At 35.4% G+C, this 21,563-nt stretch overlaps 1 protein-coding gene across 2 annotated transcripts in view; it reads right to left on the bottom strand.

Annotated features, from left to right (window-relative positions):
* UNC13C (unc-13 homolog C) overlaps positions 1–21,563 on the bottom strand; it is a 590,366-nt gene that overhangs the window by 106,052 nt on the left and 462,751 nt on the right. For both annotated transcript variants that reach the window (XR_009007737.1, XM_007194906.2), the window contains 4 exons: positions 14,132–14,228; positions 13,335–13,478; positions 5,468–5,545; positions 534–611 (listed from right to left, as the gene is read on the bottom strand). Coding sequence is in view for 1 of the 2 variants with exons in the window: in XM_007194906.2 (XP_007194968.2) it covers positions 534–611; positions 5,468–5,545; positions 13,335–13,478; positions 14,132–14,228 (397 nt within the window). In the remaining variant the exon portion in view is untranslated. The remainder of the gene's footprint in view (positions 1–533; positions 612–5,467; positions 5,546–13,334; positions 13,479–14,131; positions 14,229–21,563) is intronic.

Here is a 21,563-nt window from a genome sequence, read left to right on the forward strand (position 1 = left end):
AAAGAATCTTTCTCTTTCCTTTTTCTGCTCATGAATTGCAGGTCAGAGATGTTAGACAAGGACACAACACATTACAGACACTACACAACACAGTTTTGACAGATTTTTGAGATGTGAAAAATAAACCAGCGATACATCAAGAACCAGTAGTGCCACAAAGCACACTGCAGAAGAAAATTGATATCAAGTCGACATTGTGCAGTATGGTAAAAGACATCTGCAACTGTGAAACTTTACATATCATTAGCATATACAAAAATATATTTAATAGTGTATATATGACTATATATACACATTACAAAAGGCTATTGACCATCTCCCTCCTCCTATTCACACTTCTGATGTATTTACTGAAGTATTCTGTTGCTGAGTAATGATCACCTTAGCTGTTAATGGTATTTTAGATTGTTAGCATTTCCTGTTCTTTAGCTAAGCCATGTAAAAACTTGATTATGTCACTCACCATAGCAAAGAGATATGCTGCTAATGATCTCTGAGATATTTGGCAAATGCAGGCATAAAAACATACTCACCTCTTTTCCTCCCATGGATTCAAACACTTTTTCCAGCTGAACCCGCAATTGTTGAATATTGTTCATCAATATACAGGGCTTTAAATAAAGCAAACAAAACAAAAAATACATTAAATTATTGAGTGAGTTTACCTTCAATGTGATAGTATACAGCTATCACCTAAGTTCAATTCTATTTGGCAAATAGAATAATTATGCTATTTTAAGATTATACTTTTTAACAGTTAACAATAGAAGAGAGAAAATATGACCACTTTGGGGAATGAAATTTAATAATATACTTAGACAATAAACCGTCGGAGACCTATTACTAGAGTTTATTTTATTCTTAGCATTGTGGCATTTTGTACTTCAAAAATAACCAAATGCAGTTTAGTTTTGTAAAGATTTACTTTAAGAAAAACAAACTAGTTTAAACTATTCTATTATTTCACTGTTTCAAAAGCTAAAACACGATCTGAATTTCAGAAATGCAAAAAAAAAAAAAAAATACCCCCAAAAAACTTTAATAAATTCTGGCTATCGATAAAGGCCACCCCTTGGTATTCAAGGCCCTTAGTTATAGAGCTCCAAACCATGCTTTTCTTCTCCTCTCCCTCTACTGTATTATGATGGACTCTCAACTCCAAGAGGCTTGCTTCCCACCTCCCCAACACCTGTGCTTTCCAGACTCCGTGGCTCGGCTGAGCATATAGGCCCTTCACTCGAACTTCTTCACCTATTTCAGTCATATCCATCATTCAGGTTAGGGCCTTTGTTTTCTCAGATTGTATCTTTTTTGTCACTCACTTGACATTTGTTTTATTTAACTTCACGTTTGAGTTGCTTTTGACTGTCTTGCCAGCTGACCTTAAATGCACTGTATGTGCCTCTGTGTCTTTTTCTGCTTTTTCTTACAGAGTACTGCACAGAGCCTCACACATAATACATGCTTTAAAAATGTTCCTTGAGTTGTTTCCAAGGAGGCAGAAATATAACAATCACATAAAGATGTAAAGCTTTCTGACAGGACTAGACGTGTCCTCAGAATAGTAGAAATTAATTTATAATGGAATTGAGAATAGTTATGGAATAATTTAATATTTGCTACATACTGATTCTGAAGAGCCAGCACATCAAGGGAAGAAAAGAGTGAAAGAAAGGAAAATGGATATGCCTTCCAAGGTGCTGGGAAATGAGCCAATAATAAATCAGAGAGAGGCCTGCAAAGGACTTCCAGGACACCAGAGAGGTGTTAGTGCCCATCAGTGGAAAGATTTTATTATTGTTTTAACCACATTAATGACCTTTGAAAAACTTTCTATTTGACTCTTAAAGTGACCACATCCTAACTTCAATTTACAAAAACAATTTAGAACTTCTACTCTCTTAATTCCAGGCACTTAAATATTTTCTTTTTTTTAAACAGAGATTTATCTCCTATACATTCTGTTCAGTAAGCTGAACCACAATGTTCTACAAATGATTCAGATTGCCAGCTGTGATGGAGAGCCACTGGATCCAGGCTTAATCCTTTCCGTGGCATGTATGACCAGATTTTCAGGGTTTCCGCATCTTGACCCAATGTCAACAAACTGAACCAATAGAGCTTTTTCCATGAGGGTATAGGGCCATTGGGGTTTTTTCTTTTTCATTGCGGAGGGAAAAGAACTAAGGAAGAGCATGGCTCAATGAGAAGCAGGAAGACTACATGGGTAAAGGTGTTATCACCCTGCTTTTCATGGGTCTAAGTTAGCTGGGTAGTCTCTTTTATTTACGATTATTTGATATTAGCATTCAAGCTTATCTCTTTTGACTCATGTAATAGTACTTTAGTTCCAGCTTTACAAATTAAACCAACCTCCAAGCCTTCTTAATATAATAATTTCCGACGGAAAAGAGCTACTAAGAAGCCAAAGGAACAAAGACACTTGGGCTCACTTGGCATGGATTGCCACTGACCTGGGTAAGGCTACATATAAAAAAAGAGATGCAGTTATCCAGAGGGAGATAAAAATAAATATGAGACTTTCCTCTTTGATTACACTTCCGCTGACCTTGACATGTTCAAATTTCAATTTTATTGAATCAGTTTATCAAATCAGTACTGAGAATTGAATTACACAACTCTACCTTAAACCTAATCGGGGAACAGCTTTTACTTTAAAGACTTCACTAGTAAATGAAGAACAAACAAGCAAAGACAACTAAAAATACCCACAGTAAAGGGAACATTAACCTAATTTAGAAGCATCATTTGTTGATGAGTTTAGTTAGATAAAAATAACCTATGTTTGAAGTTAATTTGTAATCTTTGTATATTTTGGCTTTTCCCCTAAAAATGTATTTCATTTGCTCTAAACCTGGAACAAAGTTAGGAACCTAAAGTACAATGAATATGAAAGTTAGATTTGTTCAGACTATGGCCATTCCTACATGACCCAAATATATTTTTTTTACCAAAGTATAGTTGATGGACAATATAAGTTACAGGTGTACAGTATAGTGATTCTCAATTTTAAAAGGTTATTCTCTATTATGGTTATAAAATATTGGCTACATTCCCCATGTTGTACAATATATCCTGTAGCTTATTTTATACATAATAGTTTGTAACTCTTAATTCCCTACCCCTATATTGCCCCTTCTCCCTTCCCTCTCCCCACTCATAACCACTAGTTTGTTTTCTATATCTGTGAGTTGGCTTCATTTTGGTTATACTCACTAGTTTGTTGTATTTTTTTAGATTCCACCAAATTATGTTTTTGAGTTGAAAAAGATTTAAAAAATAAATCAAGCATTTCTGATTTAGATAATGTTGCTTTGCTATAATGTGGAGTGTGGAAGAATGGATTGAAAACTTGTGACCCGGCTTCCCTGGTGGTGCAGTGGTTGAGAATCTGCCTGCCAATGCAGGGGACGCGGGTTCGAGCCCTGGTCTGGGAAGATCCCACATGCCACGGAGCAACTAGGCCCGTGAGCCATGATTACTGAGCCTGCGCGTCTGGAGCCTGTGCTCCGCAACAAGAGAGGCCGCGATAGTGAGAGGCCCGCGCACCGCGATGAAGAGTGGCCCCCGCTTGCCACAACTAGAGAAAGCCCTCGCACAGAAACAAAGACCCAACACAGCCAAAAATAAATAAATTAAAAAAAATTGTTTAAACAAAACAAAAAACAAACTTGTGACCCATTCCAAATTTAAAATGTCACAGAAGAAAAAAAAAATTCTGTCACAGATATTTTGTTTAACTGTCATCTATAATTCTGACCCCTGGGAAAGCAAGTGTTATGGTCATCTCTTAGAAGATGTCTCTCTTTAAAAGTTTCTAGTGCAATTTGCAGATGAAATAGGAATATTGTCATATATATACAGAGAAAATAAAAAATAATGTTTCAATGTTCTTGATATTTAAAGAAATCTGTAACAACAGTGATATGTATACACACAAATGTACAAAAGCACTTCTTCAATTTATCTCAGCTGAAAGCTTAAACTAAGCAGCTAACTGATATCCTTTCATGGAAAAGCTAAAATGATACTCGGCATTTGAATGAGAGTCTAAGACTGGTCAAGATATCAGTAATTAGGAAAGAAAAGCATTGAGGAAGGAAAAGTAAGTTCTTGTGCTATAATATTTCAATGACTTTTTTAAAATTTGATTTTGAAAAGTATAAAATATAAAGGAAAAATACAGAGAATAATACAATAAATGCTGATTTATAATTTTTCTCCTTTAAAAAATAAAATATACTATAAATGTTAAAACATAAAGTAGAAGTCTGCAGGGGCCTTTTAAGGCTACTTTTCCTTTCTGAATGACAGGAATTAGCCTTGATAATTCATAGCCACCGTTCAAAATCTTCAGTTTGGTTGTCCTAGTAAATCAGAATCTTTTCTGAAATTATCTGTCACTGTTTTGATTTTCAATATAATACTTTTCAAATGTATTATAAATTTAATTGTAGCTATATGCTTTCAATAAATAAATACTCTATCTTGCCTATTAGAGTATTTATAATCAATGGCAATTAGAAATCACTGCTGAGATACCTGGGAGTTTCAGTAAAATTTCTGGGTAGCATTTTCCTTTAAGGAAAAGAAGCATCTTCTGGGACCCTCAAGAACCATTAGGACTGACTTATCTTAATGAGCTGTCAGCAAGAGGTCAAGGAGGTTTCAGCAAGAATTCTCTTTAAGACTTGCCTGATAGTGGGAACTGATTTTTTGAGGGAGAAAAAAACACCCTGATTTTTGTCTTGAAAAATCTAGTACTGACTTTTAAAATATTTTTTCAGTGTTTTAAAAAAAAATCCTATAATGTTACTGACAGATTTCTCCTAAAATTATATATGGTGAATAGAAAGATTTTACCCTCTACCATAAAATAACACTGATTATATTCTAAATTAGTTTATCTTACTTCTCTTTATTCCTTTTATTAAGCTGCAATACTGGCTTAGATTTTATCAACGTTTTCTCAATCATCCAAAAAATAAAAGGCTAAGTTAATAATTCAGAGTATAAATTAGCATCACTCCTTACATTAACCATCATTTTCAATTTATTTGAAAACTGAAAGGCTAAATTATACTCATTTTGGTATTGGTGCCAAAACTACACTAGTTGGTATTAACAATAAACAACTTTTTAACTCCTAGGTCCCAGCTCCAGTGTTTACAATGATGAGGGTTTTCAGCTGTTTATATGAGTCTTATTCCTTATCATCATGGAAAACCACAAGCTGGCTGGCACTGAGATGCTCTCAACCTTCCTTTGAATTCTATTTTGTACCAGTTCAGGACTACTAGGAAATTTTCGAATAATTTGTTGAGATCCCTATTTTCTATCATCCTGTATGAAAACAGAAAGAAAACAACTTCCTTTGCTTACTTATTAGTTTGAAGAAGTGGTTCTCAACTGAGGAATACTTGAAAGTAGAGACATTTTTACTTACCACATTTTCCTTATCACAGTATGAACTGAAATCACTCGATACAATTGCAGCATACTGAAGCAGAACTTTATTGATGGTCTAGGAAAAAAACATTGTGAAATGTATCCAGGTAAGTAAAGACCTGTATGTATGTATATACAGATATATGTATCTATCTCCACACACACACACACACACACACACACACACACACACACACACACACACACACACACACCCTACCATGACAAAATTCCTTGTTGTGGTTATTTTTTCAACTTTCTGCAATGTTCCTAAATACCTCATTATGAGAGGGGGGTCAGAACATTCCCATATATGTCACTTAGCAATGAATATTTTCAGTAATTTTCTATGATAAGGAGCCTTACTAACAACAAAGACCACCTCTTAAGACCTAAACTTCAGCTTTTGTCGCATCACACTATCTCAATACATTTACCTTTAATTAGTAAGTTATTTATTGGTGCAATATTTGCTAAAAATATTGCCTAATCCTTCCCCTCTTTCTTTTTCATCTTAATTCCAAATTTTCCTTCTCCATCTAATAACTCTTTCTGAGCCTAAGGATGCCCTCTGCTTCCATTAACTATGCAAAATAAGGGAAAATGAACAAACTTTGTTACATTTTATTTCAACTACTTAAAGAGATATTGATGAGTTTGCACCCTACTGCTGTTACTTACAGAGCTTGAATTATCATAAGTCCAATGTGGACATGATTTTCTTAGAAGAGAGAAAGCAACAAGAGCAGTAGATACAGACCATCTCTTTCCATAGAAAAGCAAAGACAAAAATGATTTTCTTTTTTGTGTAACTTATTTGTCTGAATTTTCTTTGAGGCTCAAAATCAACTTGGGGAGACAGTCCAAGGAGTTAGGCTAAAGGAGAGATGTTTAATTTACAAAGCTGAATTCACCGAATGTGACTATGAACTCGTTTTATAGACTTTAAAAATCACAATGAAAACCTGAAACCTGAAATTAGGGATAACAGAAATCCATAGTTTGTGGAAGTACAAGGTAAAGTGATACTATGCATCAATTTAAATGGAAGACTGGCTTTGGAAAATATAACATCTTATCAAGCAGCAGACCAATAAATCTAGGAAAACAGGTGGTGGATCAGACTAAAGTATCTTCCAAATGCACCTGTTCAAAACTTATTTTAGATGTAATGTTGAAAATTACTTTGGGACTTACCTAATGAGTGCTGATTTACTCATACATATGAACACTACTCTCAATTTACAGGTTCTTATGATAGTGTAAACTGCAGGAATCATTTCACTATATTGCAAGAACAAAAACCAACAGAAGCCTGACTTTAGGAGCTTGTTGCAACTCAGACTATCACTTGTTCAAGATTTAGTTTGGGCCGGGGAATCCAGACATCCATTTCTGATTATTCTTAAGGTCTTCCCATGGTCTAATTCTTGCCTGTGCTTCACAGGAAAAACCTAGTCCCTTGAATTCCTGCTGGGAGGAAACTGATCCCACGATCTCGCATCCACTAGCCTACAAATGCCAGTGGTTAGCAAGTCAGGATAGGGTGCATTGTCGGAAAAGGGCTCAGCCATGTAGGATGTAGTTTAAGGCCTTGTGCTCATAAGAGTTGTGAGTACACTGGCTATAACAACATCCATTTCTTTGTGAGTATACAAAGTACACCTGAATGAAAGTGTTCATGTACATTTCAGGGGCAATCTCGATTTCATTCTAATTTATTCAACAAAGTAAAATCACTACTAGATATTAGTTCTTTAATTAATACTAGTGAGTACAGTTGAACCTTGAACAACCAAGGGGTTAGGGGCGCTGACCTTCTGCACAGTGGAAAATCTACTTATAACTTATAGTCAGCCTTCCATATCTGTAGTTCTTTCATATCTCCGAATTCAACCAACCACAGATCATGTAGGACTGTAGTATTCACTATTTAAAAACTGTGGACCCCCATAGTTGAAACCCATGTTGTTCAAGGGTCATCTGTAGTTAGTTAAGACATGTCTACTTTAGGCATGTCTCCAACAGTATCATAACCATCACCTGGGAACTTGGTGGAAATCTAAATTCCCTGATCCAGTCCCAGATCTACTGAGGCAGCAATTCTGGGGTTGGGTCCCAGCAATTTATGTTTTAACAAGCCTCCAGGTGGTAGTGGTGCAAGCTGAAGTTTGAGAACCATTGTCCTACCTAATGCACAGCAGGGTGGAGATAACTCTTCAGAGAGAACCAGTTGATGGAAGGGGTACCTAGGAAGGCCTGGAAGGTAGGATTTCTGAGCGTGTGAACTTAGGTCATGGTTTTCTTTTTGGTGGACTGTTGGGCTTCAGCAGTGAGGACAGTATAGAGAGAAAGACAGAGAGAGGCAACAGATAGCCTAGCAGGGGAAGTTTGCATCATGTTCTATGGTAAAATACAGTTTTTATGAAGAGATAGTCATGAGATGTAGATAATTCTTTTACGAATACAGCAAAGGAACTACCATTGAAAAAGCCCCCAGATTAAATAAGATGAAATTCTAATAGGATTGTGGCAGTGAAGCAAGGGATTCTGCTGTATTTAAAGAATCAGATAGGATGACTAAAGTATCTCCCAGCTTCAATCTGCTCTGATTTGACATGCAGCTTCTGGTACTATTGAGCTGGGATGGCCATCAATTACTCAAACAAAGCCATTATGGTCTCCCTTAAGCTAATGCCACACTAGTAGAAGTAGGCTAAATATCCTGTCAGTACTACTGGTCGGTACATCTAGGGGTATTACTCTTACAATCAGGAAGACAAGAACCCTGGTCCAAATCCGTCTTTGCAGTCACATTTTATACATGGAGCTTTACAGTATTAGAGCAACACAGAGGACAAGAAGACTGCAGTATTTGTTAAGTGACATTAGTAATGTCACTTCAGTGCTTTATATGCTGTATTTTAACACATCCAACATAAGACAGAATCCCCTACAGATGCCTAGGTTTGGTCTAAAGGGTAAAAATAAATGGTGAGATTCTGCTCTCCAAGTTACTAATTGATTTCTGATGACACTGGAATGTGAAGGTAGTATAGCTTGGTGGTTGAAAGCATTCCATTCATACCATTTCTAGTCTTGCTTGAATTATTTAGTTTCTGAGCTTGTTTTGTCATTTGAAAAATTAGGAAAAATAATTGTATCTATCTCTTAAGAGATGAGATATATGTATATATATATATATATATATTTTATATATATAAAATGATTAGCACATAGTGGTACTCAATGAATTATAATTATAATTTTTGAAAATTAGGATCATGTTCTCAGAGAACAAGGAATATGTGGGTCTCATTCACCATAGTATGGCCAACTTGGGGCCAGGAGTCAATGTTTGTTGATTTGTTTTTAAGTAGTACTGAAGATACCATTACTTCATATTTCTCGGTTTTAAATTAAACTACCCATACTTGTCAAGAGCAGCCATACAGCCATAGGAATTTTCACTACTCATGTGCCCATTTTACCACTCATCACGGCTCCTAAATGTACCAGCTATGAAATTTGAAGCATTTGTGTGATATCTTATTCAGTCTTACGTAGTAAGAGTGAATCATCTTACTTTAAGATCCATTAAAAAAAAGTGAATCATCCCTTTAAGATCCATTTCACAATGCTAGCTAAAGTGTCCTCTAAAGTGCCTGCAGATATCGTTAATGTGTCTTCTCTCCAGGGGATGGTTTAAATCAGTCTAAGTCCCAGAAGGATAATATGATTTCAGTATCTTTTGATACAAGGATCCCAATCCTAAGAAGGATAGGGTTTTCAAGACTGATGGTCACATCTGATGAAATAAAACAAACTCCAGTAATCTAAAGTTACTGTGAAATAGCTAATTATATTAACTACAAAGGCCTATTTTTATTTTTATGATTTTCAATTCTAATAACATAGAATTTATTTTTCAATGAAGGTTGCCCATTTCTACTTTTCCAGAAAATGTTTTTCATTCCTTGTGATAATTCATCTCCTTGTGATAATACCTGATTAGTATTGAATGCCCATGGATTAAAAATGCTTTACTTCACTGAAGTTATTGTACTGTGCCAATAAAAGCTCACATTTCCTCAGTGACACATGGAGCCTAATTATTTTCTTCTTGCTTCAGAGAGTCCCAGTTCGGCTTTCCTGCTACTCCTACTCAGTGCTTCCGTGTCTCCACCTTACATAACCTGCTACCTGACTACTCTGAGGGTGAATTCTAGTTACTTTTGCAATATGTACAATTATGACAGTATGTTACTAAATATATTAACTCTGAGATTCTGAAATTCTCATCTGAATCTGCTTCTACTACAGAGTTCCAGGAATAGCATGTAACACAGTTTTAAAAACACTATCCCTAATGACCCTGTTTCATTCTTTTCTTGTCAGTCACCCAAAACACAGCTGCTAGTCAAGAAAAGACTTTGGGCATTTTTTAGAATAATTCTGCAGAATTCACTGCAGATTTCCCCATTATGGGAAATTGGAATCAGCTGCTACCAAGAAAGTCTCAATAAATGATTTTAAGCTATTATTACCCTCTTTAAAAGTGCGAGGTTACTTTAGTCTTCCTAGTAAACAGATATAAAGACTGGAGTTCAAAATATCTCATGGCAGATAAATATTTTAATACAGTTTAGGCTGACAGCTTGTCTGCCTAAAAGCCTTCATTGGCTCCTCATTTTCTACTAAAGAAGTTCAGCCACTTTGCCAGTTCTTTACGACTCTTTACAATGCAGGTCTAACTTTCCAACTGCAGTTGCACAGCACTCTATGAATCCTATGCTCTTTCTTCAGTGGGACCTCTCAGGCTAGAAGTCCTGAGTCACAGAATGGTGAAGGACAACAAAGATTCTCTCTTGACCAAACTCTACCCAGGTTCTTCTGAGTCCTCTCCCCTACTAGGCCTCAACCTTGGCCTATAAAGACTTGAACAAAACAGTAGCATAGTTTCTAACAGCTCAAGGCCACACCCCTGGGATGATACTACATGCCCTGAAAGTGCCTGCCTGAGAAAATGCAAGGCTGCCAAAAGATTTGCCACTTGTTCCAGCCAACATCTGAAGATAAGGCCCCTGTCTCCCAGCCTCTGCGGGAGGGTAGGAGGCTAACTTCGATAAGCACCAGTTAGCAAACCCAGATGGGCTTCCCGTGGACCAATCCCCCTCTTCCTGCTTTTTGAGACCCTGCTTGTGCCCTCCCTGTTCCTACACTCTGCCTCTAAAACAGCCAGTGATGCCTGTACAAATCAAAATTGACTCTTGTTCAGTCTGGACTCTTCCCCATTGCACTTATTTATTGCTAATTAAAATCTGTCCTTACAACTTTAACTAGTAACTGGCTTTGTTTATTTTTGACAAAGGCTCCCCCATAGGGTTGCCCAACCAGTATCTGATGTTGGGTGAGCAGGAAGTAAATCTTTGTTGTGTTAAATCATACAGTTTCTTGGTTTCCTTGTTACCTCAGCAAAACTATCTTACTACAGTTAATAAAGATGCTGCCTCCTACAAGAAGCCCTTTCCTAATCCACCTGTCAGTGAACCAGGCTTAAACTTTTCTAAGAGCCAGAGCCAATGACAGGGTCAGGCTCAAGCCTCCCATTCATAAAGGATCTCAAATTTAGACTTTTTGTGATAACGCAAATGAAGTAATCTACTCTTGTGTTGGTGTCTGTGGTTGAAAGCAGTGGCATGTTAAATGTATACATCCTTTAGGGGCTGAATTTTGTCCCTCAAAATTTATATGTTGAAACCCTAACTCCTAATATCTCAGAATACGACTGTATTTGGAGACAGGGCCTTTCAAAAAGTGAGTTAGTTAAAATAAGGCCATTAGTGAGAGCCCTAATACAATAAGACTGGTGTCTTTGTAAGAAGAGAAAATTTAGACACACATAGAAACACCAGGGGTGTAGGTACACAGAGGAAAGACTGTGTGAGGACACAGTAAGAAGACAGTCATCTGCAAGAAGCCCTGAGAGCCCTCAGAAGAAAACAAACCTGCTGACACCTTGATCTTGGATTTATAGTTTCCAGAACTGTGAGAAAATTACTTTTTACTATTTCGGCCACCATTCTGTGGTATTTTATTTATGGCAGCCCTAGCAAATTAATATGTCTTAAATATTATACAATTTCACTGAGTTTTGGCATGTCTTTATTTTTTAACATGATCTATATCTCTCTACCTATCTCTCTATCTATATAGATAGAGAGATATAGATATACACTAGGCCTTTTTCAACCTCTGAGATACCCTGATTATAGCATTTGACTTTTTCATAGTTGTTTATAGGTTTGGCCATCTCATTATAGGTTTTTTGAGGTCGGAGATTGTGCTTATTCATGACTACATCTCTTAAAGTGGCTAGTAAATTGTGCAAGTGAGGCAAAGAGTAAGACCTTGTCAAATAAACAGCCAGCTGAAACCTCTGCCATCATCCAACCCATGAAGCCAGGCTTATCCTTAGGGCCGTCAGGCATAGGAGTGTGTAGGTCATTGCCCTACATCCCTACATTTGTCGTATCACTACTGTACTGTGATTCAAACTCTCCAAATATTCACTGTTTCTTAAATTGTTCAAAAGATTAAGTATAAACTTCTCAACCTGGGAAGCAGAGCTCTTCAAGATCTGGACCCATCCTCACTCTCCTAACATTCCCCACTACTTCTCCCAGAACAGATCTTCTTTTTCCTTTTCTTTTCCTTTTTTCTTCTTTTTTTGCCAGAGGATTGTTTCTCCCTGCTCTTCACGTCATGCTCAGCTTTTCCTTTCCCTTTGTTCCTGCTGTTCCCGTGGCTTAAAATACTTTTCTAACTTCACCTTTTTAGGCTGAATGAGCCCTGTTTTCCCAGGGAAACTGTTTTTCAGCTCTCATTAGTTTTCCTTCCGCTCAACTTACTGTGCACTCTACTGTGCTTGAGATAGAATTGTGTCCCTCCTCATGCCATCTTCCAATTAGTTCATGCCATGTGGTCTTATTATATATATATATATATATATATATATATATATATTTTTTTTTAAGATTTGAAGGGCAGAGACAGCATTTTTTATTTCTTATATTTCCCCAGAAACTTTTGCAAAGTAGTAAGTAGTTTGCAAGCCTTCTTAGACAATAAGAGGAGGAAGAGGTCTTCAGAGGAATCTGGTTGCTCAAAATCAATTTGCCAACTAAGAAAACTAAACTCATAAAAATCAAGGGACTTTGTGACCTTGATTGTGACCACCTAGAGGGGTGGGATAGGGAGGGTGGGAGGGAGACGCAAGAGGGAGAGGATATGGGGTTATATGTATACGTATAGCTAATTCACTTTGTTATACAGCAGAAACTAACATAATATTGTAAAGCAATTATACTCCAATAAAGATGTTAAAAAAAAAAAAATCAAGGGAACTGCTCAGACTCACACTACAGTTATTGGCTGATTTGAAGTTAGAACTCAGTTTTCATTACTCCAAGTTCAAATACTTTTTATCGTACTACTGATTAAAAAAAAAATACCTGAGATTTGAATATGAAATTCCAAGATCTATTTTCAGCTACAAAGCTGAAATAGAAATTAATTTGGCCACCTAAGGTAGTCTCATCAATTACAAATGACTGAGTCATTCATGTGAATAATAAATAGGTTTTTTAAGATGATAAATCCATACTTAGGAAACAGGAAGGGTAAAAAGAGAGTCAGATGACAAACCTGAAACAGCCTATTTTTACTGGAATTAGAAAATTAAATTGGGGTAGTAGTCAGACAAGACTAATGTTACAAAACAACAGCATTTTTCAAATTCTGTGCAGGAAAATAACAACATGCCATAGTCCCAGTGAAGAAAGGATTCATTCCATTTAACCTACCTTTGCAAATCTTCTCATTAAGTGAGATAATGCTTCAGGATTGGGGCATTCCAGTTTCTTAATAATCTCAAAGCTCTGATTAAGCTGAGCAAAGACATCAACCACAGAGGAAGAAAACAGCGCATGATCAGATGTCTGCTGGAACTGAGGGGAGAGAAGGTGAAACCATCCTCATAAGCATACTTTAGAGGGACTGTGGAAGGAATCTTCATTATTTCACAAAAACAGCTCAATCTCCTATATCATGTACTTTCATTTCCCAGTAATAAAATGCTTGCTCATTTTAAAATCATCCATCTCCTTTTCTGGAAAGTGTAGTAAATCTAATATCATGGGGCAGGTTGCTATTAATTGGTTTCTCCATTACTGAATTGAGGGACTGGTTCTTTCAATTTCTCATTCCCCACAGGCATTAGGATGGTTTAGCAAGCCGATTGTGGCTCAAGACATTTGATTTGCTCCAGAGGGATTGGGAGGGTGTCTGTTCCTAATCCTGGAATCCTGGAAAGGTTCCAGAACAACAGGGGAGTTTTGTATAAGCCCACTGAACTTGTAGATTCAGACCAATTCAAGGAGTAAAGAATCTTGGGGCAAAAGCGTGATTGATTTTTTTTTAAAAAGCGATTCCCTAGGGTTCTTATCAGCATTTAAAATTGTGTTTTAATTATATTTTGGTAATGAGAGGATTAAAATTAAACTTAATTAATAGCAATAAGCCTAACAATTCCCATTAGCTTAAAAGTGAGCAGTGTAAATGCATCTTGACAATAGGCAATCTGAAAGTCATTTAAACTCACTCCATCTTTTTTGTCTCTTCCCAGGGCTCCATGAAGGAACTCCATTGACACATCTTCATTTTCATCTAGCCACTGCATGACAAAAGGTTCAAACCACCTGAAAAAAAATCAATAGTATTGCATACTATAAAAGATGTCATTTGCACATGATTAACAGTGAATACTGCTCTTTTCTTATCTGAGAGTAATTCAGGACCAAAAAATCTCTTTTCATTCTCTTTTTCTAGTTCTGCTACCTTGAAGACCTTTAGTTTCACTTCTCAAACATATCCGCTTCCCAAAATTCCTTGGCAGTCCAGTGGTTAGGAGTCCAAGTGAGCTCCCACTACATGGGGTACAGGTTCATGGGTTCAATCCCTGATCGGCGAACTAAGGTCCTGCATGCTGTGCAGTGTAACATATATATGTGTGTGTGTGTGTGTGTGTGTGTGTGTGTGTGTGTGTATATATATATATATATATATATATATATATATATATATATATATATATATCCCCTTCTCTTTTACCTTCAATCTCTACCTTTCTCTTGGCCCTTCCAATGCTGCCTCAAATATGCTCAGTTCCCAATTCCCACTCTACAATTCCCTTTACAATTCAAAATCCTGTAAAATGTAGATCTTGTGTGCTCTGTCCCCCACTGTGCCATTCTCTCATTTCTTAGGGCTTTACCATCTGGCTTTCATCTACACCGACTCATCTCCTGTAACTGATCCTGGGTGCTCACCTTTAACTTTTAGTGATCTGCAATCCACCAGTAGGTGGGTTTTGTGAATGGTCTAAGTTTCAAAGTTCTTTTTTCCGTATGGATGTACAGTTGTCTAGCACCATTTATTTAGAAGGTCATCCTTTCCCCCACTGCTTTGAGTTGGCATCTTTGATGCAAATCAGGTAACAGCAATGTGTGGATTTGTCTCTGGACTATTTTGTTTCATTGGTCTATTTGTCATACACAGCACCATACAATTAATAATTAACTTTTGAATAAGTCTTGATGACTGATAGTGCAGTTCTCCAACTTTTTTACTTCCTCTTCAAGATCGCTATGGCTAGTCTTAGCCCTTTGCATTTCTATGTATTACATATTTTTGGATGAACTTGTCAATCTGCACAAAAATAGCTGTGGGACTCCTTATGGGATTGCTTTGAATCTGTATGTCAATGTGGGGAGAACTACCTCCTTTACAAGAATGCATCTTTTTAGGAATATTGTATATTTTTATTTAGTTCATCTTAAGTAATCCTCTCAGTAATATTTTATAGTTGCCTGAATAGAGGGCACGCACATCTTTCATCACATGTGTTTATCACAGTTTTAATGCCATTCAAACGGTATTGTTTATATGTAATTTTCTAACTGTGGCTATCACATAGAAATACAATGAACTTACTACATTCACTTTTTAGATTCTATTAGTTTTCCTATACTTTCTTTTGAATTCTCTAGGTGTATAAATATGTCATATACACATATGGATAGCATCATTATATGCTTTTACAACCATTATACTTTTCTCTTTCTTGTCTTATTGTACTGTCTAGGACTTCTAGCACAATGTTAAATAAAAATGATGTTATCAGCTATCGGTCTCGTTCTTTTTTTAAAAATGTATTTTACTGAAGTATAGTTGATTTACAATGTTGTGTTAATTTCTACTGTATAGCAAAGTGATTCAGTTATACATATATATAATCAGTCATTCTTGATCTCAGGGGAAGTTTTCAAAATTTTATCCATGAGAAGGTTTGTACAGTTTTTTTCGAAGAGTGGGTCTTTTATTAGATTAAGAGAGTTCCCTTCTATTCCTAACTTGATAAGAGATTTTTATAATAAATTGATGTTCTATTTTATCTAATTATTGTTATATATTTAGTGTAATGATTGTAGCGATTTTCTCCTTCATAATTTAAATGTGGTGATTTACATTCATTGCTTTTAAAATGTTTAACTAATCTCATATTCCAGGAATAAATTCCCCATGGTCATGTTATATTACTGTTTTTATAGACCACTGAATTCTATTGGCTAATATTTCATTTATTTTTTTAAACTATGGTCAGAGAGAAATTGGCCTGTAATCATTCTTACTTGTCAGGTTCTCAATAGGTTTTAGTAGTGAGGATATGCTGACCTCAAAAAGGATTTGAGAAGTATTCCTGCCTTCTCTGGAACAGTTTGTGTAACATTGCTGATATTCTTTCTTAAACAGTTGGAAGAATTCCATTTGGAGCCATCTGGGCCTGGAGTTTTAATTGTGACATGATTTTTATTTAAGGATTCAAATTTTAAAATAGTTATAGACCCGCTCAGATTTTATCTTTTTTCCTATGCTAGCTTGATAAGTTTTCTTTTTAAAGGAATTTGTACATTTTGTCTAACTTTTAAATGTGCTACCATAAATACTCTCTTAATAATTTTTTTATCTTTGTAGCATCTTTAGTGACATCTTTTCCTGATAATGGTAATTTGTGACATATCTTTTTTCACTGGCCTTACTAAGGTTTTTTTGATTTTTATAGTCTTCTCAAAAGCACACTTGGCTTTTTAATTTCTCCTTAAATTTTCTACTTTATTTTTATTCCAGGTCATGTTGATTATTTTTTCTACTTTGTCTTGACTTGACTGGCTTTTAAACATTTCTTCTGATAACTTATATTACTGATTTCATAGCCTTTTTTCCTTTCTCTTTATAGAACTAGAGCTATAAATCTTCCTCTATTTACTGTTTTAGGTGTAATCCACAAGTTTTGACATGCCATATTTTATCACTTAGTTAAAAATATCATGTAATCTACACTGTGATTTGTTTTTTGACTTATGAATGATCTAGAGTATCTGCTTAATTTCCCTATCTGGTGGCTTTCTAGTTATCTTCTTGGAGTAGATTTTTGGCTTAATTCCACAGTGGTCCAAGAACATACAGTATATGCTTCAATCTTTTAAAATTCATCATACTTGCTATCAGATAGTCTATTTTGGTAAATGCACCATGTACATCTGATAACAATGTGTATTTTCTCATTGCTGGTTATAATTGTAGATAGGTAGTGTGTGTGTGTGTGTGTGTGTGTGTGTGTGTGTGTATGTGTGTAAATAATATCTATGAAAATTTGTGGAAACTCTGGGTGACCAGAAATAGATGGACAGATATCATGTTGTTGAAATGTCTTTTTTCTTAATAACATTTTTTGTCTGATTCTTCAATCAGTTTCTGAAAGACGTATAATCTCCAAATAGAATTGTAGATTTAATTTTTCATTTTACTTCTGACAATTTTTGCTTTATATATTTTGCTGACATGTCATTTGATACATACAAATTTAGAAATGAAATATATTTTTAAATTTTATTTTTGAAATATTTTAATTGAAGTATAGTTGATTTACAATGCTGTGTTAGTTCCTGGTGTATAGCAAAGTGAGTCAGTTATGTATGTTATGGTTTCATATATATATATATATATATATATATATATATATATATATATTCTATTTCATATTCTTTTCCATTATGGTTTGTTACAGGGTATTGAATATAGTTCCCTGTGCTACACAGTAGGACCTTGTTGTTTATCTATTTTATACATAGTAGTTTGTATCTACTAATCCCAGACTCCTAATTTATCCCTCCCTCCCCCTTCCCCTTTGGTAACCTTAAGTTTGCTTTGTGTCTATGAGTGTTTGTTTTGTAAATAAGTTCATTTGTATCATATTTTAGATTCTACATATAAGTGACATCAGATGATATTTTTCTTTCTCTGTCTGACTTCACCTAGTATGATAACCTCTAGGTCCATCCATGTTGCTGCAAATGGCAATATTTCATTCTTTTTATGGCTGAGTAGTATTCCACTGTATATATGTACCACTTTTTCTTTATTCATTCATCTATCAATGGACATTTAGGCTTCTTCTATGACTTGCCTATTGTAAATAGTGTTGCTATGAACTTTGGGGTGCATGTATCTTTTCAAGTTAGAGTTTTCTCCGGATATATGCCCAGGAGTGGGATTGCTGGATCATATGGCAACTCTATTTTTAGCTTTATAAGGAACCCCCATATTGTTTTCCATAGTGGCTGCACCAATTTACATTCCTACCAACAGTGAAGGAGGGTTCCCTTTTCTCCACACCCTCTCCAGCATTTGTTATTTGTAGACTTTTTGATGGTGGCCATTCTGACCAGTGTGAGGTGGTACCTCTTTGTCATTTTGGTTTGCATTTCTCTAATAATTAGCAATGTTGAGCATCTTTTCATGTGCCTGTTGGCCATCTGTATGTCTTCTTTGGGGAATTGTCTATTTAGGTCTTCTGCCTATTTATTTTTGAAGTTTGAACAAAAAGAAAAATGATATTTATTTATTTGTTCTGCCCATTTTTTGATTGGGTGGTTTGGTTTTTTTTACTGAGTTGTATGAACTGTTATTATATTTTGGAATTTAACCCCTTGTTGGTCACATCATTTGCAAATATTTTCTTCCATCCCATAGGTTGTCTTTACATTTTGTTTATGGCTTCATTTGCTGTGCAAAAGCTTATAAGTTTGAGTAGGTCCCATTTGTTTACTTTTACTTTTATTTCTATTGCCTTGGGAGACTGATCTAAGAAAATGTTGTTATGATTTATGTCAGAGAATGTTTTGCCTATGTTCTCCTCTAGGAGTGTTATGGTGTCATGTTTTATATTTAAGTCTTTAAGTCATTTTGAGTTTATCTTTGTGTATGGTGTGAGGGAGTGTTCTAACTTCATTGATTTACATGTAGCTGTCCAGCTTTCCCAACATCACTTCCTGAAGAGACTGTCTTTTCTCCATTGTATATATTCTTGCCTCCTTTGTCGAAGATTAATTGAGTGTAGATGTGTGGGTTTATTTCTGGACTCTCTATTCTGTTCCATTGATCCACATGTCTGTTTTTGTGCCAATACCATGATGTTTTGATTGCTGTAGATTTGTAGTATTGTCCGAAGTCTAGGAGGGTTATGCCTCCAGCTTTGTTCTTTTTCCTCAGGATTGCTTTGGCAATTCACGGGTCCTTCATGGTTCCATGTAAATTTTAGGGTAATAATTAGTTTTGTGAAAAATGTCATGGGTAATTTGATAGAGATCAAATTAAATCTGTAGGTTGCTTTGGGTAGTATGGCCATTTAACAATATTAATTCTTCCAATCCAAGAGCATGGGATATCTTTCCATTAGATATCTTTCCCATCTTTTTGTCAAATTGTTCCTTTAATCATCATGAAAAATTTCTCTCTCTCAAAGTATTTATCTTAAAATCTATTTTGTCTAATATTAGGATAGCTGTGTAATTTTCCTTTCAATTATTTTTTTCATCTTTTCACTTAACATTTCTAGACTCATGTTTTAGATGAATAAACTGTAAGCAAGATATTTTGGGTTTTGCTATTTTATCTAGTAGGACAATACTTGTTGGCTAGAGTATTAATATATTTGCATTTAATGATTACACTTAATTTTCTGATACATTAAATTTTAAATCTATCATCTTGCTTCCCCCACCCTCAATTTCCTACTTGCTCTTCCCTCTTTTCACTCTCGTTTCTTGATTTTTACATAATTTTGTTTTATCCTCCTCCCCTTCCCCATTATCTTATTGATGCATAGTATTATATTATACCTTAAGGGGTTACACTATAAATTATAATACACATCCACGACATAGTCAAAGCTTTTTAAAATGAGTATTTTACACTTTTCAAACAAGTCAAGGATCTTGTATTTACTCAGATATTTATTTACTCAGATCTTGTATTTACTCAGAGTGAAGAATATCACTCTTCTACCTTTTCATGCTATTGCTGTCTTCTATTTTAAATTTATTTGTTTATTTATTATTTATTTTTGGCTGCATTGGGTGTTCATTGCTGTGCGCGGGCTTTCTCTAGTGGTGGTGAGTGGGGGCTACTCTTCATTGTGGTGCATGGGTTTCTCATTACGGTGGCTTCTCTTGTTACAGAGCACAGGCTCTAGGTGCACAGGCTTCAGTAGTGGCTCATGGGCTCTAGAGCACAGGCTCAGTATTTGTGGCGCACGGGCTTAGTTGCTCCACAGCATACAGGATCTTCCCAGACCAGGGATTGAGCCTGTGTCGCCTGTATTGGCAGGCAGATTCTTAACCACTGCATCACCAGGGAAGTCCTAATCCTATGTATATTTTATTCTACAGATTTTTAAAATTTTATATAGTTAATGTGCTTATTTATTTATTTTTTAATTTTTATTTTTTTAATGTGTTTTAAATGTACTCATTTGTTCACCTTCTTTAATGATTTTAATTCTTTACTATATTACTGTATTTTTATCTTGAGTCATTTTCCTTGTCTGAAGCCTCAGAGTACATTTTTAGTGAGAGTCTGCTGGAAATAAGTTCTCTCAACTTCTCAGTTATATAAATGTTTTTATTTTCCTTTATTTTTGAAGGCTATGTTTGACACTTGTAGAATTCTAAATTGTTGTTTTCTTTCAGCACTTAAAAGGTATCATTGCATTGTATTCAGGTTTCAGTCACTTCTATAGAATAATCAGCCAACTGTTTTACTGCAGCTCTTTTGAAGGTAAAGTGTCTTCCCTTTCTTGACCCAGTACATTTAAAGATTTCTTCTTCTTTTTGATTTTAAGCAGTTTTCTATGATGTACCTACAGGTAGTTTTCCTTGCATTTACCCTTCTTAGGATTTATAGAAATTCTTGAACTGTGGCTTCATGTTTTTCATCAGTTTTGCAAAATCCACATCTAGTGACTCTTCACACACTGCTCTAGTACTGTTTCTCTCTTCTCCTTTTCTGGAACTCAGGTCTTTGTACATTAGACCTTTTTATAATTTGTCCCATATATCTCTGTTCTATTTTTTCTATATTTTGTATTTTTTGTTTCTATGTTTTTATATGAATATATTCTTCAAAAATATGTTCCAGTTATTTTAAACCCTCTTCTGCTATGTATATTCTGCCATTAGGTCCATCTATCACAGTCCTAATTTCATCCTATTTCGGTTCTACAATGTCCATTTTATTCTTCTTATAGGTTCCATTTTTCTGTTGAAATTCTCCCATAAGTTGAAGTACACATCAAACTCTATGTCTGATAAGACTAATATCTCTTTTTCTCTTGGATTCTAGTCATTTGGTCCTGTTGCCTGGCAGTCTTTAATCTTTTGTTAAATATTGTGCATTGTCTATGAAAAATTATGGAACATTTGGTTGATCATTTCCTCCAAAGTGGATCTGAATTTCTTCTTGTAGACAGAATGTAGGGAGATCACCACAATCTAGGAAAGACTGGGTTTTAGACTGGGCTACTTCCAGTTTGCCCTTATTTTTAGGACAGAGTCCTTCAGGGATCTCACCTGAAAACCTGGGATGTTTATAATGCGTCTTCTTTCTTAGGAAGCCTTGCTTTCTAATTTTTATTT

This window comes from Balaenoptera acutorostrata, chromosome 3 (assembly GCF_949987535.1).
Source record: "Balaenoptera acutorostrata chromosome 3, mBalAcu1.1, whole genome shotgun sequence".
NCBI classification, from domain to species: Eukaryota; Metazoa; Chordata; class Mammalia; order Artiodactyla; family Balaenopteridae; genus Balaenoptera; species Balaenoptera acutorostrata.